This window comes from Coenobita brevimanus, chromosome 28 (assembly GCF_032717465.1).
Source record: "Coenobita brevimanus isolate Jiangsu-jjx chromosome 28, ASM3271746v2, whole genome shotgun sequence".
Lineage (NCBI taxonomy): Eukaryota > Metazoa > Arthropoda > Malacostraca > Decapoda > Coenobitidae > Coenobita > Coenobita brevimanus.
Genome location: NC_136981.1, coordinates 4,524,914 through 4,545,818, shown reverse-complemented (window position 1 = coordinate 4,545,818; position 20,905 = coordinate 4,524,914). Strand labels below are relative to the sequence as shown.

The 20,905-nt window shown below is 46.2% G+C and overlaps 1 protein-coding gene across 1 annotated transcript in view; it reads right to left on the bottom strand.

Moving 5' to 3' along the window:
* Nucleotides 1-20,905, bottom strand: part of LOC145394696 (protein Skeletor, isoforms B/C) — a 222,592-nt gene that overhangs the window by 23,340 nt on the left and 178,347 nt on the right. The window contains exons 6-7 of the mRNA XM_080268475.1: nucleotides 3,661-3,895; nucleotides 2,578-2,764 (exon numbers count right to left, since the gene is read on the bottom strand). Coding sequence (XP_080124601.1) covers nucleotides 2,578-2,764; nucleotides 3,661-3,895 — 422 coding nt within the window. The remainder of the gene's footprint in view (nucleotides 1-2,577; nucleotides 2,765-3,660; nucleotides 3,896-20,905) is intronic.

Here is a 20,905-nt window from a genome sequence, read left to right as displayed (position 1 = left end):
GAGAGACATTACATTAAAACTTCGAGTGGGACGAAGTTTTGTTCAGAGTACGGTACTGTGGATCATGGAACTCAAAAATATCAAAATAAAAATTACATTCAAGTGAAAGTTAACACACAAGACAGCCAAGGTGAATGACGGGAGGGAAATTAACCTGAGACAAAATACAAAGAACCCAGAATGGTAATAATAATAATAATAATAATAATAATAATAATAATAATAATAATAATAATAATAATAATAATAATAATAATAATAACAGGAAAGAGAGAACAATGGACAGTGATTAAGATTAGTACACTGCAGTGGGGAGAAAACCTTGGGATGACATTATAACACAGGATCTGAAATGCACAGAAAATCTCACCACTTACATCCTTACAGTGGATAATCTATAAATACAGATGGGCGATATGATGAGTGTGATGGCGGAGGAGGGTGGGTGGTAGGTGAGTGCTTAAAGATGCCCTGTCGCTGGCGGATCATGCTCAGTGACTAGCAAGCCCCACATTCCTGTTACCTGATGCTCTCTCTCGCTACTCTTCCTCAGTCTGACCACTATTTTCACTGTACTCATTTTACCCTAACTTGGCCCAAATTTTCGTCCCTTTGCAGCTTATTCCATGTGATTTAGTGGACAATACTCGGTGACTACCAGATCCACTATCCCATTACCTGATTCTCTCTCTCTACTCTTCCTCAGTCTGACCACTATTTTCACTTTACCCTTTTTACCTCAACCTGGCCCAGAGTTTTGTCCTCTTACTGCTTATTCCATGTAGTTCAGAGCTGAATAAGACCTTGCTAATGCTCTACATCTTTTTCAACAGCACTTCTTTGTGACTAGCATCATACTGCAATGTTTATCTAATGTTACAACTAAACAGTAACGATGGAGAGATGGATGTTACGGCTCTACATCCTTTGACAGTAATTCTTCGTGACTAGCATCATATTCTAGCATTAATGCATAGTTCTAACTCGGAGTTCAAGATGGAGAGATGGCAATTTTAGGCCAAGTTAAAGTAAAAAGAGTATAGTATGGACGCAGTTACGCAGATCAGTCAGGCTAAAACGTGATAATTTTCGCTGGCTGATAGATACCCCTTCTGTCCTAAATTAACACACATTATGGGCTAATATAAACCTACCGCAAGACGATTTCCTGAAGCTACTAGAACAAGGGTAAATACTTGAAACACACTTACGTTTTTCTGGCTAATATCTAATTGTCCTACACTGTTCTTCTCTGCTTGTACTCCAGTTCTTGTTCATCGATTTTAGACTGTCTCTAAACTGTTCCTCTGACTATCAAGTGATCCTTCAGTTCTGTGGCAGTCAATTAACAGTACATTATTTACCAGGCTGTCAACAGAAGAAGCTGGTATCTACAGTCTCCGCTCCCCCTCTTCTCTCTCTCTCTCTCTCTCTCTCTCTCTCTCTCTCTCACTCTCTCTCTCTCTCTCTCTCTCTCTCTCACTCTCTCTCTCTCTCTCTCTCTCTCTCTCTCTCTCTCTCTCTCTCTCTCTCTCTCACCAAACCGGCTCCAATTATTCCGATTTCCATCTTAATTAAGCCCCAGTACTTTTTGCCCCATCAAACTCCCATGGCTGCCAGATATCACAAGCCAGACTCCTAAGCTGAAAACAATGACCGAAAGCAAGACTCAAATAGTTTACAAATAGTTTACAAATAGTTTAGTTTCCCATTAACTTCAGGGGATTAATGGGAGACTATTTTGACTCCTCATTCTATTAGCGGTCATTCCTAAGTTTAAAAAAAAAAAAAAAGGATGAAAAAAGAATGGTCCTGTTGTCCTAAAATTTTATCACATCTCTACGTTTTATGTGTCTATAGTTCACTCATTCAAACTTGGCAGAGATCTTTATTTGTCCTTTTGTAGCCTATTTCCAGGAACTTTGTGTAAAAATAAGGTATTAGTAAGGTCCTTCATCCTAAGACCTAAGCCTTAGACCTACAGTGAAAATAGGATGACGGGATATATGAGCTAGGGTGAGTTAATGTGAGTGAGAGTGAGAGAGTGAGAAAGGCTAAGGTCTATGGGGCCGTGAGTTAGGGTGACGATAAATGAATGTGAGCGAGTGAGAGCAAGAGGGCTGATACAGTACCTTCACTTGTCAATGAGGGTGTGAGTTAAAATGAGATAATGGGAGTGAGAGTGAGAGAGACTGTGAGATGGGACGATGGGGGTGTGAGTTTGAGTGAATGTGCGTAAGTGAGAGGAAACCTGAGAGTATGTGCGGTGTTGGTGCAAGTTAGGGTGAGAAAATGTGCGTGAGAGCGGGAAAATGAGAAAGATTGAGAGCAGGGTAATGGAGTGATTGAATATGAGTGAGAAAGTGAGAAAGACTGAAAGCAGGGCAACGGGGCTAGTAAATGTGAGTGAGTGAAAATGAGAAAGTGTGTGGCGAATAGGGACAATGGGTGTTGATTTAGCGTGAGCCAGTGTGAGTCTGAGCCTGAGAAAGACACGGTGAGGGCGATGAGGATGTAAGTTAAGGTGAATAGGGTGAAAAAAAAAAAGTGTAAAAAAATAAGCTTCAAATCCACTACCTTGATCCGGGTTTGTCCAAGGGCGGGGGGCACCCAGAGGTCCTCGGCCCTGGGGATCTGCACGTGCCCAAAATTATGCTTGTAAGTCACGCACCACACGCCCAAGTAGTCGATATCATACACCGTCATGTTCTCCGGGAGTTGCAGCTCGATGTCCTCCCCCTCGTACTTCCGCAGGACCTCCAGGCTGGTGGGAAGAGGATAGAAGTTAGCTCTCTTTCTTTCTTCTTCTCTCCGCTTGTCTATCTAACTCATTCTCTCTCCACCGTCATGTTCTCTGGCAGCTGTAGCTCCATGTTCTCTCTCTCGTACTTCCGTAGGACCTCGTGGCTGGTCGGGAGAGGATTAAAGCAAACTCTGTCCCTATATTTATCTGTCAGGTGCCTCTTTTCCTATTATCTTCGTCTTTTATTCTGTCTCTCTATAACCTCATGTTCTCTGACAGTTATAACTCGATACTCTCCCTTTCATACTTCTCTCTCTCTCTCTCTCTCTCTCTCTCTCTCTCTCTCTCTCTCTCTCTCTCTCTCTCTCTCTCTCTCTCTCTCTCTCTCTCTCTCTCTCTTTCTCTCTCTCTCTCTCTACTCAGTTCATCTCCCTCCATCTTTGAGCGGGGAGAGGCAAACCCCTTTATATATATATCAGCCTCTCTTCAGCACCTCCCATCCATTATTCCCTTCACTCTCGGTTCAGTGATTCTCTGCCTGTAGGGACCTTGATCGTTAAGTGATGGTTGTGTATCGCGTGCTTTTCTTCTCTGTAAGGGTCGTCTTCTCGGTGGCTTTGGAGATGCGTAACACCTCTTCCTTAGCGCACTCAGTTTTAGCTCCTTGACTACCATGAAGTTGCTTACAAGTTACTCTACTAATGGCAGCGATTTTATTCAACCTGGGAGAGACTTTTTTCAAACTGTTATCTTTCATTTAGTCCTCCACAAAAAAAAAGGGGGGACGGGGGCTCTAAAAACTTGATGAAAATGAACAGGAAATCACACGAACAAAATAAAAAAATAAAAAGTGTAGAAAAAGGAGGAAAGGGGATGAAAGAATTAAGTATGGTGGTCCTTCAAAACCCGCCTCTCACCTGCCCATCTCATTCGGGATCTTCTGGCCCTTGGGATCTGGCTTCGTCCCATTGCCGACCCAGAAGTACGCATCCGGTCCCAGGCCATCGTAGTGGAGGTTGGGGATGTAGAAGGTGCGAGCGTCCAGGATGGTGATGTTTCCAGAGCGGAGTTGGTGGGCGAGGCGCTGGAACTCTGGAAGGACCCTCTTTCTGGGGGGGTCGAGGTCTGGGGGGATGAGGACGTGGCCATTGTCTACCTGTTGGCGAAGGAGTTACCTGATGGAGTTTTGGGGGAGAGAGACAAAAGGATATGTTCTATGTATATCTATCTATCTCTATCCATCTATCTATCTATCTGTTTGCTTATCTATCTATCTATAAATGAGAGACTACCTGTTGAAGGAGGAAAAAACCTGGTGGAATTTAGGGGAAGAGACACAAAAGGATATATTATGTGTGTTTGTCTGTTTATTTGTCCATATTTCTAGCTATATGAGAGAGAGAGAGAGGGAGAGAGAGAGAGAGAGAGAGAGAGAGAGAGAGAGAGAGAGAGAGAGAGAGAGAGAAACAATTATCGATTAAAAAAGATAAAATATAAATACACCGAGTCATCCTTTTAGAAGTAAAGACTGGGGTAACAATAATAAAAATAAAGAAGACAAGAGAACAATAGTAGTAGTAGTAGTAGCAGTAGTAGTGGTAGTAGTTGCAACCCAGTGGACTACAAGCAGAAATTACCCTTCTTTCTCAGTTCACTATCCTCCAACGAAGAGACTATCAGAGAAGTGGATGAATCTGGGAAAATAATCAGTGCAGTACATCCTAAAAGAGCACTCAGTAGAGCTTGTACCTCCACCCCAGGGAGTCTTCAGCTGATACTGGTCCTTGTTACCCCTTTGCTCTTATTTCGGGATCTTATTTGTTAAAACTGAAGGCCTAGAAGTGTAAGAAAGTCTCCCCCCCCCCCTTTTCCGGGTTTTTGATGATATTTGCTGAAGCTTGTGATGGTGATAGGAAATGTCTGACCTTTCTGGAGGCAGGCTAATCAGATCTAGCAATTACAAGGACTATCACCACCCTCAGCATCACCATTTCCACCATCACCACCATCACCAGCTCCAACATCATCACCACCACGGCTACCGACTCCACCATCACCACCACTACTACTACCACCACCATCACCTCTACCTCGCCAACATCACCACTTGTATCATCACTACCCTTGCTACCATCACCACCATTCCCACCACAACCACTACCAAAATCGCAACTGCTGCCGCCACCACCACCACCACCACCACCACCACAGTCTAGGTTACGGAATAGAGAAATAAGAGGAAACAGTTTATTATGTCTATGTGGTCATTTAGGTACCTGTCTGACACTCTTATTTTAAACAGCCAGATAGATAGACATATAGACAGACATAGAGAGAGAGAGACAGACAGACAGAGAGAGAGAGAGTGTGGACTAGTTAGCTTTGTATATATAAGTGTTGAGATACCGAGGGGATTATGACGGTGTGTGTGTGTGTGTGTGTGTGTGTGTGTGTGTGTGTGTGTGTGTGTGTGTGTGTGTGTGTGTGTGTGTGTGTGTGTGTGTGTGTGTGAGAGGGGGTGGGTGGTGACCTGCGCAGGAGAGAGGTCAAGCAAGGTCAACGCGACGCCTGCAGCTCTTATTGAACGCTGCACTACGGCTCCCCTCTCCCCTCCCCTCAGCCTTCCCTTCCCCTCACCCAGACACCCTATCTCCCCTCTCTTTCCCTCACCTCTACTTCTCTCCCCTCATCCTACTTCCCTTCTCTCCCACCCTTCCTATCCTTCCCCTTACCCAAAAGCTTTATCTCCCCTCTTTCCCTTCACCACTTCTCCCCTCAGCAACTTCCCTTCTCTCCCTCTCTTCCATTTCCTCTCCCCCGTTTCAGTCCCCTCTCAGCTCGCCTCGTTCTGTCCCTTTCCCTCTCCCCTCACCCTTCACTTCCTCTTACCAAGACAGTCCTACCTCCTTTCACTTTCCTTCACCTCTTCTCTCCTCTCCCTACTTCCCTCTCCCGTCTCCCCTCCATTTCCAGTCCCTCATCTCAGTCCCTTCTCACATCCCCTCTAATTTCCCCTTTCCCTCTCCCCCCACCCTCCTCTTCCCCCTCAATCAGACGCCCTATCTCCCCTCTCTTTCCCTCATCTCTGCCCCCCTCCCCACCCACCCCTAAATTCTCCTTTTCCCTCTTTCCAGTTCCTTTCCTTCTCTCCCATTATTCCTAAATTCCAAAACATCCCCTCTCCTTTTCCCCTTCTTTGCCCTTCTCACTCACTTCCCCTCTCTACCCCCTCCCCTACTCTTCCTCCCATCCTTTTCTTTTCCCCTCGCCTCAACTCTCCTCCCCTCCCCTCCCCTCCCCTCCTCTCCACTCTCTCAACTGACCTCCTTTCCTCTTCCTCCTTTCCCTCCACCCCCCCTACTCCCATGTCCTTCTCTTCCTCTCGCCTCTGCTCACCTCCCCTTTCCCTCACTTCCCTTCCCTTTCTTTCCTTAACTGCCTGTCTTCCTTTCCTTCCCAGATGATGCCTCCTCTCTTTCCTTTTCCTCTCTCCTCTCCCCTTATCCCTTTCCATCCCCCCAGCTCTACTACCCTCCTCTCTACCCACTTCCCTCCTCTTCCTCCCTGCCCTTCCTTCATTTCTATTTCATCTTTTCACCCCCTTCTTCACTTCCCTCCAATCCTTTCCCTACCCTTCATTTCTCCCTCCTCTCCCCTCCCCTTCTCTCCCTTCACCCTTCCCCACCCCTCCCCTCCTCTCCCCTCACCTCTCCCCTCCCCTCCCTTCCCTTCCCTTCCCTTCCCTCTCCTCTCCACATCTCTTCCCTCGTCTCCCCTTCTCCATACCTCGCTCCTTGCCTCACACACCACACTTCCCATTCCCCTTTTCCCTTTCAAATACCCTACTTCCTCCCCCCTCTCTCTCTCTCTCTCTCTCTCTCTCTCTGGGGCGACACCTCTAAATAAAGGAGTTAAAGAGTCTATCCATTAACCTTTCAGTAAAATGATGTCTTTATTTGCCTTACTCTTGTTCCGCCTTGACAGTTTTAGTTAGCTTAGGAGAGACACCACTGGGACGATTACACCACAACTACCACTATCACCACAACTACCACTATCACCACAACTACCACTATCACCACTACTACCACTATCACCACAACTACCACTATCACCACTACTACCACTATCACCACAACTACCACTATCACCACAACTACCACTATCACCACAACTACCACTATCACCACTACTACCACTATCACCACTACTACCACCATCACCAATATTCCCATAATAACAAAACTACCACTGTCACCCCAACTGTCACTATCACCACCATCATCACTATAACCACAACAACGACTATCACCACCACTACGACTATCACCACCACTACCACTATCACCACAGCTACCATCATCACAGCTGCTGCTACCACAACTGCCACAATCGTCACAACAACCACTACCAACAGCAATCACCACAACTACCACAACCACCCACATCATTACCACAGCTACCACAGTCACGACAACCACCACAACCACCCACATCACTACCACAGCTACCACAGTCACGACAACCACCACAACCACCCATATCACTACCACAGCTACCACAATCACCACAACTACCACAACAACCAAGAGTGAATACGAGAAAATGGCGAAAGTGAGGGGGGAAGGGGGGGAGGGGAGTGGCGAGCAAGATGGCAGTTCTGTGTGTGTGTGTGTGTGTGTGTGTGTGTGTGTGTGTGTGTGTGTGTGTGTGTGTGTGTGTGAGAGAGAGAGAGAGAGAGAGAGAGAGAGAGAGAGAGAGAGAGAGATCTGCCAAAGTGAAGAAAGATAAAGTGTGGGCGAGGGATATGAGAAAGAGTAGAGACTTAGAAGGAAAAAAAAAAAGTGAACGAGAGAGAAAGGCAGAGAAAGAGAGGGAGGGAAAAAAGTGAGAGAGGAGGGGAAGCAGCGGAAAAGGAGCAAACAGAAAGAAAAAGAATGAGAGAGAGGGAGAGAGAGAGAGAGAGAGAGAGAGAGCCGTCCTTACATAACGCGTCAACACGGAACCTACCTACTTCCGCCTCCACGCTCTCTCTCTCTCTCTCTCTCTCTGATTGTTCCTCATCTCACCTCTCTCTCTCTTCCCGCCCCTCTCTCCTCCCCCCCCCGCCCCCACAACTCTCTCTCTCTCTCTTCGTATATCTTCTTTTCCAATACGTCTTCTCTCTCTCTCTCTCTCTCTCTCTCTCTCTCTCTCTCTCTCTCTCTCTCTCTAGCCAGACGCCTAATTCACGTATGGGGTAGCCAAAAACAAGTCGCCTCCATGTCACCCGGCCCTTGTCATTAGGTTTCCCTCCCTTCAACTCACACCCCGACTCTCTCATACATCACTCCACCTCATCCCTCTATTTCATCCTCGGCCTCCCTCTCCAGTTCCCCCACCAATTCAGTCTCTCATTCTCCGTCCTTTCCACGTAGCCAAAGAAAAATGAAATCCTCGACTAAAGGGATTACTTTGCATCTCACTATCAATAACGCAATGGCAATGAAATTGGGATACATTGCGTTTATAATCCCAAAATCATTGCCTATTTCGCCAACATTCTCTAGCTGCGAACTGCCTACTCGAACGCATTTTATTTCGGCTAACGTCAGACTATATACGTAGGCATGAAAGAAGCATTAGGTCATCATTATATTTAAAAAAAATGTCATAAGTTTTTTACCTCCATAGAAAAAGCTGGTATAATTCTTCACCCTACCAGGAAGTGTTGTTTGTGAAACGTGGATATCAGTGCCCGTAGAATTTTATCCCCATAACATTCCCCCCTCCCCACATCCTCCCTCCCCCATAACATCCCCCCCTCCCCACATCCTCCCTTCCCCCCACTCTCTCTCTCTCTCTCTCTCTCTCTCTCTCTCTCTCTCTCTCTCTCCCCCAGTCAAATCCTCTAGCTGCGAATTACCTACGTTTCCCTTAATCTCAGCTAACTTCAGTCAATTTTACTATGCTCAGAAGACAGCAAAAATAAATAAAATATATAATCAGATCAAAAGGGTTAAGGGTAGGAGACCAGCAACAATACGCATAAAAAAACTATCTCCAGGCTTCGATCATACATAATACAGACCTGAGCGTAGGGCGGTCACCTACCCTAAAGCTGATCTGAATTATGATAGCCATATTCAGTCCTCCTGCTCCCTCGAAGGTCTTATCCTCTACCTCAAATGATCTACGTTTAATAATCGAGGTGAAAGGGTTAACGCTCTCCTATTTCTATGACTCACGGAAGAGTTAATACGTGTTGGAGAAGCTAGGATACATTACTAGACTTCTTCCGATCATTTGGGGGGTTAGTGGTATTGGTATTGGCACTCAGGCCCCCGTGACTCGTTCCTAGCTGAATAAAATCGTCTAGGAGTGAGGGGGATGAATATTAGACGCGAGCATGAGGGAGGTATTTCGTAGAGGGCGTGAGAGAGAGAGGCAGATCGACCATCCGTAATCTCGCAGTTAATGTGTCGCAGGGAGAAATTGCTGCCGTGTTTGTGTGAGTTGTGCGGCTGCTTCACACCACCACAGCAGCGCAGCACAACACAGCACACTACATTACACAGCACCGCACCAAGCCACAGCACTGCACACCAAACCACACAGCACCAGACCACACCATACCGCACCACACCGCACCACACCACACCACATTGCCTCACATCACATCACACTACACAACACTGCCATACCACACCACACCACACCACACCACACCACACCGCACCACACCACACCGCACCGCACCACACCACATTGCCCCATATCACATCACACCTCACAGCACTACCATACCGCACCATACCACACCACACCACACCTCGCCGCACAACACCACACCGTTCCTCTGCTTAATTAGGCCACGGAGGGGGATGGTAGGGGGTGCGGGAGGGGGAGGAGGAGGAGGATGGAGATATAGCTAACTCTTCCTCGTGACTATCCACATTCATTTATCTCTCTCCCCCTCCTCCATTTCCTCTGTCTCTCTCCATCTCTCTCATCACCTCCCTCCCTCCCTTCCTCAGATCCTCTACCTTCCTATCTCCCTTTCTCCCTTCACCTACCTGTTCTCTCTCCTTCTCTACATCAACTTCCTCCGTCTCCTTCACTCTAATACTCCCTTTCCACCATTTCTCCATCTCGCTCACCCTCCTCTCTACCTTCAATATCCCAGTCTGCCTCACTCCCTATTCTTTAATTTCTGTCTGTCTGTCTGTCTGTCTGTCTGTCTGTCTGTCTCTCTCTCTCTCTCTCTCTCTCTCTCTCTCACCAAACCCTGCTCTCTTTCTTCTTCTCTGCAGTCACATTACCTCTCTCCCTCCCTACAACCCTTCCACATCTCTCCCCCTTCTCTGTCTACTCTCTCTCTCTCTCTCTCTCTCTCTCTCTCTCTCAACCCTTCCATCTCCCTCCCTCCCTCTCCTCCGTCCATATCTCTACCTCAGCCTCCCTCCCTGTGTGTGTGTGTGTGTGTGTGTGTGTGTGTGTGTGTGTGTGTGTGTGTGTGTGTGTGTGTCATTGCGCAAGGTGGGTGGGGCTTATCACCATGACGTCATGCAACGACCTGCCACGCTGTCTCCGCCCCTTAATACACCCCCGCGTTCTATTGGTCGGCCGAGAGAGCCCCCGACCAATGGGATACCGACGAAGAGAGAGAGCCCGCCCCTCCCCTCCATCGACCGAGCAGACAGGTTGGCGGTGTGTGGCGGTGTGAGGATTCGTAGTGATGATTCCCTCTCTCTCTCTCTCTCTAGCCCTTTACCTCGCCTTACCCTTTCCCTTGCCTTTCCCTTTACCTCTTACCTGTTCTTGCCTTTACGTTTCCCTACCTTTCAATTTCCCTCTCTCTCCCTTTCCCTTTCCTGCTCCAATGCTTTGCTATGCCCACAGCCCTTTACCTTCCCTGCCCCTTACCTGAACTTACCTCTCCTTACCTTTACCCTTACCTGTCTCTTACTTCTCCATGCCTTAACATTTTCCTACCTTTACTTTTCCCTACCTACCCTTTTCCCTGTCCAAATGATTCTCTCTTGCCACAACCCATTACCTTGCCGCACCTGTTTCCTTCCTCTACCCTTACCTTGCTCTACCTTTATTCCCTAGTAATTCTCTACCCTACCCTTACCTTACCTTATCCTTACTGACTTACATTACCCTATCCTTACCTCACCCTACCTTACCTTTACCTCACCCTATCCTCACCTACCCTTACTTTACCCTACCCTTACCTTACCCTACCCTTACCGTACCCTACCCTTGTCTTACCCTTACCTTACCCTACCCTTACCTTACCTTACCTTTACCCTTCCCTACCCTTACCTTACCCTACCCTCACTTCATACCCTTGACCACCATACCACTTTAAATCTCTCAGTTTTTGCCACGGTCAGACGATTTTATTAAGCCTGGGGGAGACCTTACCATACCCCTACTGAAAAAATAAAACTCTGAATAAAATCGTCTAGAGAGAGTATGAATAAGGGATCGAACTGACGATTTACTGGAGATGATTTTATTCTGTGTTCGCCTTAGCTGAGTAAAATCGTCTGGTTGTAGAAAGAAACGTCTACTTATTATAAAGTCAGCTCCTTGAGAATGATAACGCCTTGCTTTTTGTTCCTGCCAGACGAGTTTATGCTGTGTAGGAGAAATCTACCCCTTGTAAATCTATCTTTCACCATGGTATTTCTCTCTCTCTCTCTCTCTCTCTTCTATATCTATCCATCTATCTACCTATAATATCTATCAATCAGTCTTTCTATCTATATAATTATTACCAAGGGACGATTTTATGAGAGCTCCATCACCCGCCATCATTGACTAAAAAGGGGGGGGATTTTCTCAGACGATTTTAGTCCACTTAAAGGAGAGGGAAGTACTCTAAACCCCTTTAAATTACCTGAGCACCTGTCCCACCTGTCCTAATTAAGTCTTCCGGGCGATTTCCTTCAGATGAGACGAAAGTATAAAAAAAATTAGCCTCCATTACTTCTCCCGGGTGTAATGTGGGGGGGGGGGGTCAGTGAAACGGCGAGGGACAGGGCGACATGGAGACGATTTGTTAGTGGCCACCCCTTCCGGGATTAAGACGTCTGGCAATAGATAGACTTCTCCTATCCTGATTTAATCCCGCAACCTTCAGACGATTTTCCCATTTAGATTTATAACCAGTGGGGGTTTGGGGTGAGCTGAGGGGAAAGGGTGGCCAGAACGGTTTTGCTAAATTACTTCTGCTCTCAATAGACGATTTTATACAGCTTAAGGGGAGAGGGGAAGGGTTAAATCTAGCATCCCCTTCACACACGAGGACGTCCCCTTTTTGTCATCCTACCAGCAGACGGTTTTATTCAGCTCAGAGGGGATTGGAAAGTCACTAACGCTTTGAGGTATACTTCGGCCTTTTTCCAAATTTATTCGTGTTAAGGAAGGACGATTTTATTCAGCCTAAGAGAGAGATTTTATAGATTTTTTTCTTTAATACGATTTTCAGATGTAGCTACCCGCTTTCTAGCTGTATTTATTTATTTATTTATTCATTTTCTTTTATTTATTTTTGCTGCTTCGGAGAGGGGCGGGGTAAGAGACTGTCCCCGTTGCTATCCTTGTCTTATTATATTCTTGCTACAGAAGGACGAAGCTTAGAAGGAGTTAGACAGCCTGCATCACTAACGGGTTGGGCTATAAATCGTCCTTTTCTAAATTCATTCTTACCATGGACGGGCGATTTTAGTCAACAGATAAATCACTCCTTTACAATTTTAATTCCTCTACCGGCGGAAGATTTCTCTCAGCTCAGAAGGAGGGAAGATATGTAAAAAGAGTCCACATTAATTCCCTCGTCTTCTAATCTCCTCTTGGTACCGTCGGGGGATTTACTCAGCTTTGGTGAAGGAAGGGGGATTTTACTCAGCTTACGAGAGGAGAGAGGGATTTTACTCAGCTTGAGAGAAGGAAGGGAGATTTTACTCAGCGTAGGAGAAGGAGAGAGGGATTATTCTCAGCTTAGGAGAAGGAATGGGGATTTTACTCAGCTTGAGAGAGGAGAGAGACGATTTTATTCAGTTTAGGAGAAACAATGGTCTCTCCTACTAAACGAATACACACTTCAGATTTTCTTCCTGGCACTGGCGGATTATTATTATTTTTGGTCTCCACCTATTACATAAGTGGAGAATATTGTTTTCGTTGTTACTGCTATTATTCCCTCCTCAGAGTCTCGCGGCGATTCCAGGAGAACCAGAGACTGCACAAGGAATCTGGTGTGCCCAGGTTATGCGTCCTGGCATGGGCCATTGCCGATAGAAAAAAAAAATCCAAATCCTTTACGCGCAGTGGAAGGGCATGTCAAAGTCATATCTGTATTATGTTGTGAACGAGATACGTTGGTCGTGTCTACTGGAGAGTTCAATGCGACCTGCACAAGGAATCTGAACGGCCCAGGTTATGTGTCCTGGTATGGACCATTGCTGATAGGAAAAAATTTCCATATCTCCCCAATGAAGCCAAGGTCATAGCAAGAAACGAAGACTAGTAACTGTCCGCGGGACAATTACAGAGTTCTAGCTATTATTATTATCATTATTATTATTATTATTATTACCATTATTATTATTGTTGTTATTCACCTTACGAATTCCAAACAGTCACCTTTATCACCTGTTCCAGAAATAATTATACACTTCCTATTTAATTTCTGCTATAGACGGACGATTCCCCTCGGGTTAGGACGATACTTCTTCATGGCGATAAACTAAGAGACACTGAACGAAAACCTAGGAAATCCAGGGATAGGGTCTTTGGAATCCAGGTTACCTTCCAGAATAGTATGTAAGAGTTTCACAATTATTAGGACGATTTTACTATACCTTTCCTACTCTTACCTGGCCTAATAATTGCCATCTCTCCTCCATGACTAACTGAACAATGGATTAACACTACAAGGTGATGCTAGTCATGAAGAAGTGCTACGGAAAGGAAGATGAGCCATAGCACCGTCTTTTCATGCCACTGAGCTAGGTGGAATAAATCGCAAAAGGACGGAAATTTAGACCAGGTTAATGTGAAAGAACTATGGGTTAGAAGAGGAGAGGGGCAATTTTCTAAGCTTGAGGGACACAATACACAAAATTCACAATACACACAAATACACAATACACACAAATACACAATACATTCTTCCCACTGTATTCCTGCTAGCGAGGGGCGATTCCAGCCGGGTTAGAAGAGGGGGATAACGAGGGCATCAGAAGCTCAAAATTATAGCCACCCATTTTGATATATAACCAGGGGGACGACAACGGGGTAGAGGTGGAAGACAGAAGGAGGGGAAGAGTGAGGAAGAGTAGGGGAAAGAGAGGAGATGGGGGAAGAGAGAGGAGATGGAGAGGGAGGGGGAGAAACGATGAACAGAAGGTGGAAGTGCGACAGCAGGAAAAGGAAGTGGAAGAGAGAGGAGGAGGAGGAAGTGGAAGAGAGAGGAGGAGGAGGAAGTGGATGAGAGAGGAGGAGGAGGAAGTGGAAGAGAGAGGAGGAGGAGGAAGTGGATGAGAGAAGAAGAGCATGAAGAAGAGAGGGAAAAGGGGAAAAGGAGGAGAAGGGTAAGAGATGAGGAAGAGGAGGAGGAGGAGGAAGAGGAGGAGGAGGAGGAGGAGGACGAGGAGGAGGAGGAGGAGGAGAAGGTGGTGGCGGTGGTTAGGGGGGAGGGGAAGAGAGAGGAGAAGGTGGAGGAAAGAGAGGAGGAAGAGGTATGCGCAGTGGAGATGCGCAGTGGAGGCGGTAGGCAGCAGAACCCACATTATTGATTTCCTCTCCACTACTGTATTACACACACACACACACACACACACACACACACACACACACACACACACACACACACATATTGAATAAAAGGGAAAGTTTCGGACACGGCAAATAAATCCCATGAAGTGAGGGAGGGATAAGTTTCTCCTGGCACCTCCCCCCCCCTCTCTCTCTCTCTCTCCCCTTTCCTCCATCTCTCCCTTTCATTCCTTTCCCCCTCTTTCTCTCCTTTGCCCCTCTCTCTCTCTCTCTCTCTCCTTTTCCTCCCTCTATCTCCATTTCTTCCCCCTCTTTCTCCTTTGCCACCCCACCCTTCTCTCCTTCCCTCCCTTCCCCTCCCCCTTTGCCTTCCCTCACTGTCTTTTTCCTCCTTCCCTCCCTCCCTCCTCTTCTCCTTTTCCTCTTTCCCTCTCCCTCCCTCCCCTTCCTTCTCTCCCTCCCCCCTCCCTCTCACCTGAGCCCACTCATGCATACCCTAATGAGGACACAGGTGTAATGGCGGACACACACACACACACACACACACACACACACACACACACACACACACACACACACACACACACACACACACACACAGATAGAAGGATAAACAGGTAGACAGATAGAAAGATAGATAGATAGATAGATAGAAAGATAGATAGATAGATAGATGGATAGATCAGTGGACAGATAGGCAGGTAGATACCCAGACAGAGACAGACAGACAGATGAATAGATAGATGGATAGACAGACAGACAGCCAGAAATAAAGACAGATAGATAGATAAATAGACAGATAAACAGACAGACAGAACACATTATTATAGTGAAGGAACTGACAGAATGAACCGCATAGGGATCAAACTCACAAGGGAAAAAATAATGATACTGTTTTTCGTAAAGAGAAATATAATTTACCAGTGAAATGTTATGGGGAAGAAAATGATGTCCTTGTAAGCAGTTTCGTATGCCAGAATTTCGTTTTGTCTAAGAATTTTATAGGTAAATTGGTATCCTTGTAATTTCGTAAGCAATAATTTCCTTTTATCTAAGAATATTATTGGTATGTTGCCGTCCTTGTGAGCGGTCGTATTGGTTAAGGGGATTTAGTCTGGAAGAAGAAAAGAATGGAGGCAGAATGGAACGGGAAGGAAAATGGAAAGAGGTAAGAGAGAGGAAGGGGAAAGAGGGGTAGGCGAGAGAGAGAGGGGAAGGGAAGGGGGGAAGGAAAAAGAGGAATGTACAGTCGCGGAAATGACTATCGATACACCTCCTGGCGATAAATAAAGAGAAGGTGAACAACAACTTTTGAAATCCAGTGTTGTGATCTTCGGAATCCAGCAAACCTTTCAGAATAATACGTACAAGTTTCATAATAGTTCGACTCAAAAGCTTCATAAAAACACCCCCGCTACGACCAGTACACCAACACCCCCTCTGTTATAGTCCTGTTTGAGACTGTCCTTGTACTCACTGTGGACGGTGGATGTTAGCGACAAAGTGGTGACATGTGGAGGTGTATGGTACGTAGGAAGAAAGCTGGGCGTCAGGGTACGGGCTTTTTTAAAAATCTATGTCCAGTGTCAGAAGCATAAAAAAAATGTTATCCGGATTTAAGGGACTGTGTTAGCTCTCTGCAATTGCCACCTCAGCAAAGCAACTTCCGGTTCCTTGCAATTCTATATTTGGCAATCTTTAAAAGCAAGAAATATTATCCCCAGCTCCTGTTCCTTTTAGTGGATCTCTACGACACCCCGGGGAATACGTGAGTAGTGTTGCTTTCTCTTATAGATCCTGGGGTTATGGGAAAAACAAAAGAATGAAAGCCCGTCTCGAAATAAGCTCGTCTGCTGGGGCGAAAACTAAAATGGCTGGAGCGTCACGGAGATGGAATGGTTAATCGCCTCATACCAAGATGTCATTCGCCGTTTAGTCAGGCACACACCCACACACACACACACACACACACACACACACACACACACACACACACACTTCTTCCATGCGTACACCGTCATCATGGGAACTGGTTAATTCTGGCTATCGCTCTCCCTCCAGGGAAAGCAGAGAATTTGATCTGCACTAATAAATAAATAGGTAAATAAATAAATAACACAGGTACATTTATATTTACTTATTGCCATCCATTTCCTTACCTATCCCTCGACCCGACCTCCTAATTGCTAAGCCCTGTACACCACTCATCTCACCCCTACGCCCCTTCCCTCTCTCCCTTCTCCCTCCTCCACTCCCCTCTCCTCTTTCCCCTTCACTCCCCTCCCTCTCCCTTTCCCCTAACTCGCATCACCCCTCTCCCCTACTCCCTCACCCCTATCCCCCCACCCTTCCCTCTCATTCCCATCCCCTCTTCCCTTCCTCTAACTCCCTTCCTCCTCCCCTTCCCCTCACTCCCACTTTACTCTTCCCCCTCCCTCTCCCCCTTCCCCTCACTCCCACCTTACTCTTCCCCCTCCCTCTCCCCCTTCCCCTCACTCCCAGATTACTCCACTTCTCCCTCCCTCTCCACCTTCCCCGCTCCTCCCCCCCTTCCCCTCCACCTCTTCCCCCCCTCTCACTCTGCACCTCACGGCCAGGGCGCTGCTGTACCGACTCTCTGCACACCCCACTCAGGTTGTACTATCCCTCGTATTCTAGGCGAAGAATTAGACTTGGAAAAATTGAACTCTCTGTTATAAAGACCCTCCCGTGTTAGTTAGGAATTAATTAAAGCTTTCTGTCTATACAAATAATTTTCTCTTCCTCCTCCTCCTCCTCATCGTCTTCTTCTTTTCCTCCTTCACTTCCTCCTCCTCATTTTCTTCTTTTCCTCCTCCACTTCCTCCTCCTCCTTCTCCTCCTCTTCCTCCTCCTCCTCCTCCTCTTCTTCTTCCTAAATTAATCCACTGACGTTCATTTTCACTTTAGTCTTCCTGCCCCAGACCATTTTATTCAGCTGATGAAAGACTTTTGAGAGAGAGAGAGAGAGAGAGAGAGAGAGAGAGAGAGAGAGAGAGAGAGAGAGAGAGAGAGAGAGAGAAGGTCGATACATGACGATATAGTCTCCTCTCCACCACTGTCTGTCCACCTCCCCTCCCTCTGTTTCCCCTCCCCTCCTCTCCCTCTCCCTTTCTTCCTCTCTTCCTTCCATTTTTACTCATTTTCTCGCTCTTCTTCTACTCTTCCCTCTTTGCTCTCGCTTTTATATATTCGCTCTCCTTCTCTCGTTCTCTTCTCTTCTCCTCTCCACTCTCCCCCTCTCTCTTCTCTCCTTTTCTCCCTTCCCTTCTACTCCTCCCTTTCTCCCCTCTCTTCTGCTCCTCCTCTTCCTCTCCCCTCTCCATGACTCTCTATTCATTTCCATTTCTTTGTTTCTCCTCCCCCTTTCTCCTCTCTCCTCCTCCATTCTTTCTTCCTCCTCTTCTCCTCCTCCTCCTCCTCCTCTCTCTTTTGTACGACTATCTTTTTGTCTCTCTTTTATGTTCCCCTCCCCCTGTCCTTCTCTCTACTCTCCTTCTCTCTTTCCATTCCTCTGCTTCTCTCGTCTCCTCTCTTCTACTCCCTCTTTCTCTCCCCTGTCGTCTGATCTTCCTCCCCTCTTTCTCCCTACTATCCTCTCCCTCTAGCTTTCATTTCTCTGCTTTCCCTTTTCTCTTTGCTTCTCTTCACTCCCCTCTCCTACTCCTCCATCTTTCCTCTTTCCTCTGCTTCTCCTCTTTCCTCTCTTTACTCTTTTTCACAGCCTTTTCATCTCTCTTTATCCTGCCACTTTTCAAGCTAAGACCATACGATTTTATTTAGCTACCAAGATTTAAGGAAGAGAGTTAAAAATCGTCTATATCAATCCTCTAGCGACTGTGAACACACCCATGGATTGTTTCAGGCAAACAGCAGACAGTTTTGTTCATATGAGAAGAGATAATTTATTCAAGGGTTAAAAAAAATGACCTAGAATAACCATTAGGCTCCTAAGAATGCACCTAAGTAATTTATTCAGGGTACTGGCGGACGATTTTCTTCAGCTGAGATGTTCACTGCTCTTTCTGTTTTACATTTATTGCTCAGATACACTCTCAGCCTGTCTTTTTATCGATCAGTTAACCTGTCTATTTAACCATCTATCTATCTCTCTGTCTGCCTCTCTATCTATCTGTCTGTCTATCTATCTATAATCAACAAATTCCTCAGTGATACCTATACTTCACCAATATTCACCCATGAAATTAATACCTCACTAATACATTATATTAAACCCTTCACATCAGAGTACACTTTTCCCCTCCTACACCCACTACCACATAGAGGTAGGATTAGGGTAGAGTCGGCGTGAGAAGGCTCCGGTGAAGCCAGAGAACTGTCAAACGGCCATGTTGGTCAAGTCGAGGTCACGGCAACACCTACTTGACGAAGAAGATTGCTGTGTATTCCTACCTCTATGGCTGTGCCCATAGAGGTAACAGTTCTAATCCTACCTCCGTGGGTGTGGCCATGAGATTATTAAGCCTTTAATACCTCCAGCTGTGTGTCCACCTGGTATTCTTCAGGGAGAATGCCAGAAACAAAGTAGACTTCATTCTACCTCTGGTTTTAGTTGTAGTTCAGCTGTGGGTGTGAGACGTTCTGTCCTAAGTTGTAACTCACCATCAAATAACCTAAGACTCCAAAAAAGCCCACCACCTGTGCCGCATTTGGGTGTAAAGAAAGAGGAGATAAGAAATCTGATCCATCCATTACATTTCACCGGTGAGTATCTTTAGAGTGAATTATAATTTGTAAGTGTACATTATGTATATGACTGGAGTTAGTAAAGTCAAGCTGAATATTATATAGAATAATAGATATAAACTTTTTTCATAATGTGCTGATGTATATTATTTTAAATCATCTGTCTTCCATCCTTCATTTTACCATATGTTCTTAAATGCTTCCTTTTTTTTCATTCATTAACTACTTTCTTTTCTCCTTCCATTCATAACCTACTTTCTTCCTCATTTTTTCTGTTTGCAACTAAGAAAACACTCGCGCCTGGTCAGCGGAACCAAGTCAGACAGCTGTCAAAGGGGTCGCCGCCATGTTGGTCGAGTCAGGTCTGTCGGCCTCACTCTGACCTACCCGTGGTTAATCCCTTATGCCGCCTCTACCTACTCCTACCTCTATGCACTACCATCACTCCCCCCGTTGGCCTCCCCCTCACCCTTACCACCTGCTGTCTCCCTTACCCCCCCCTCCTCACCCCCGGCAAACCCCCATCCTCACCCTCCACCACTACTGAAATCCCTGGTCAACCTTCGCCTCACCTGCTCCCTCTCCTATCACATGCCACTGTAAAAAAAAAAAAGCACTGTATCTATCTATCTATCTATTTACCTATATACCTACCTGTCTGTCTGTCTATCTATTTGTCTGTCTGACTGTCTCTCTCTCTCTCTGTCTATCTGTCTGTCCAGAGCTTTAGGAGTATGACAGAAATGCTTGGTGTCATGAGGAGGGTATTTTCTGATTTTTAGGGTAATAATATTATCAGCATGCAACATCAATTAGACGGGGTGCACACACACACACACACACACACACACACACACACACACACACACACACACACACACACACACACACACACACACACACACACACACACACACACACACACACACACACACACACACACACACTCACCATGCCAAGTCTAGTATAGGAGCAAACACCATATTGCTCTCATAGCCATCAAGCGACCCAGCCTATTCAGAGTCAGGATAGGGAGGAAGTAGAGGTAGGTAGGAGGAGGAAGGAAGGAAGGAAGGAAGGAAGAAAGGAAGGAAGGAAGGACGGAAGGAAGGAAGGATGAAAGGAAGGAAGGAAGCTAGGAGAATGAGGCAGGGGGGAGGAAGAAAGGGAGAGGGAGGGTAGGAGCTGAGACAGGAAGATGGAGAAAATACATGAGAATGGAAGGAATGAAAGAGGGTGAGGCAGGAGGAGGAATTAGAGAAGGAAGGAAGGAGGGAGGGAGGGAAGGATGGAAGGAGGATACTATAGGGGGTGGATGTCCAGCAGGGGATTAAATATTTCAATACGATGACGCAATTTTGTTCTTTCTTCTCACTTTTACCAGGAAATTTAAGAAAGAAGAAAAATGAAGGAGATGAGAGGAGGTGAGGGGAAGGAAAAAGAGGGTAGAGAGAAGATGCGAAGAGAAGAGGGAAGAGGAGAGGGTCTGAGGAGAAGGTAGGGGTGAGAGAGGGGCGGAGAGAGCGGGGAGGGAGGGGAGGAAAGCCGGGTATCTGTGACCTATTTAAGAGGATGGAGGAGGAAAGGGAGGAAAAATCTGAGAGGATGGAGAAACAGCACGTCTCTCTCTCTCTCTCTCTCTCTCGAATGTCCTCCTTGTATTTT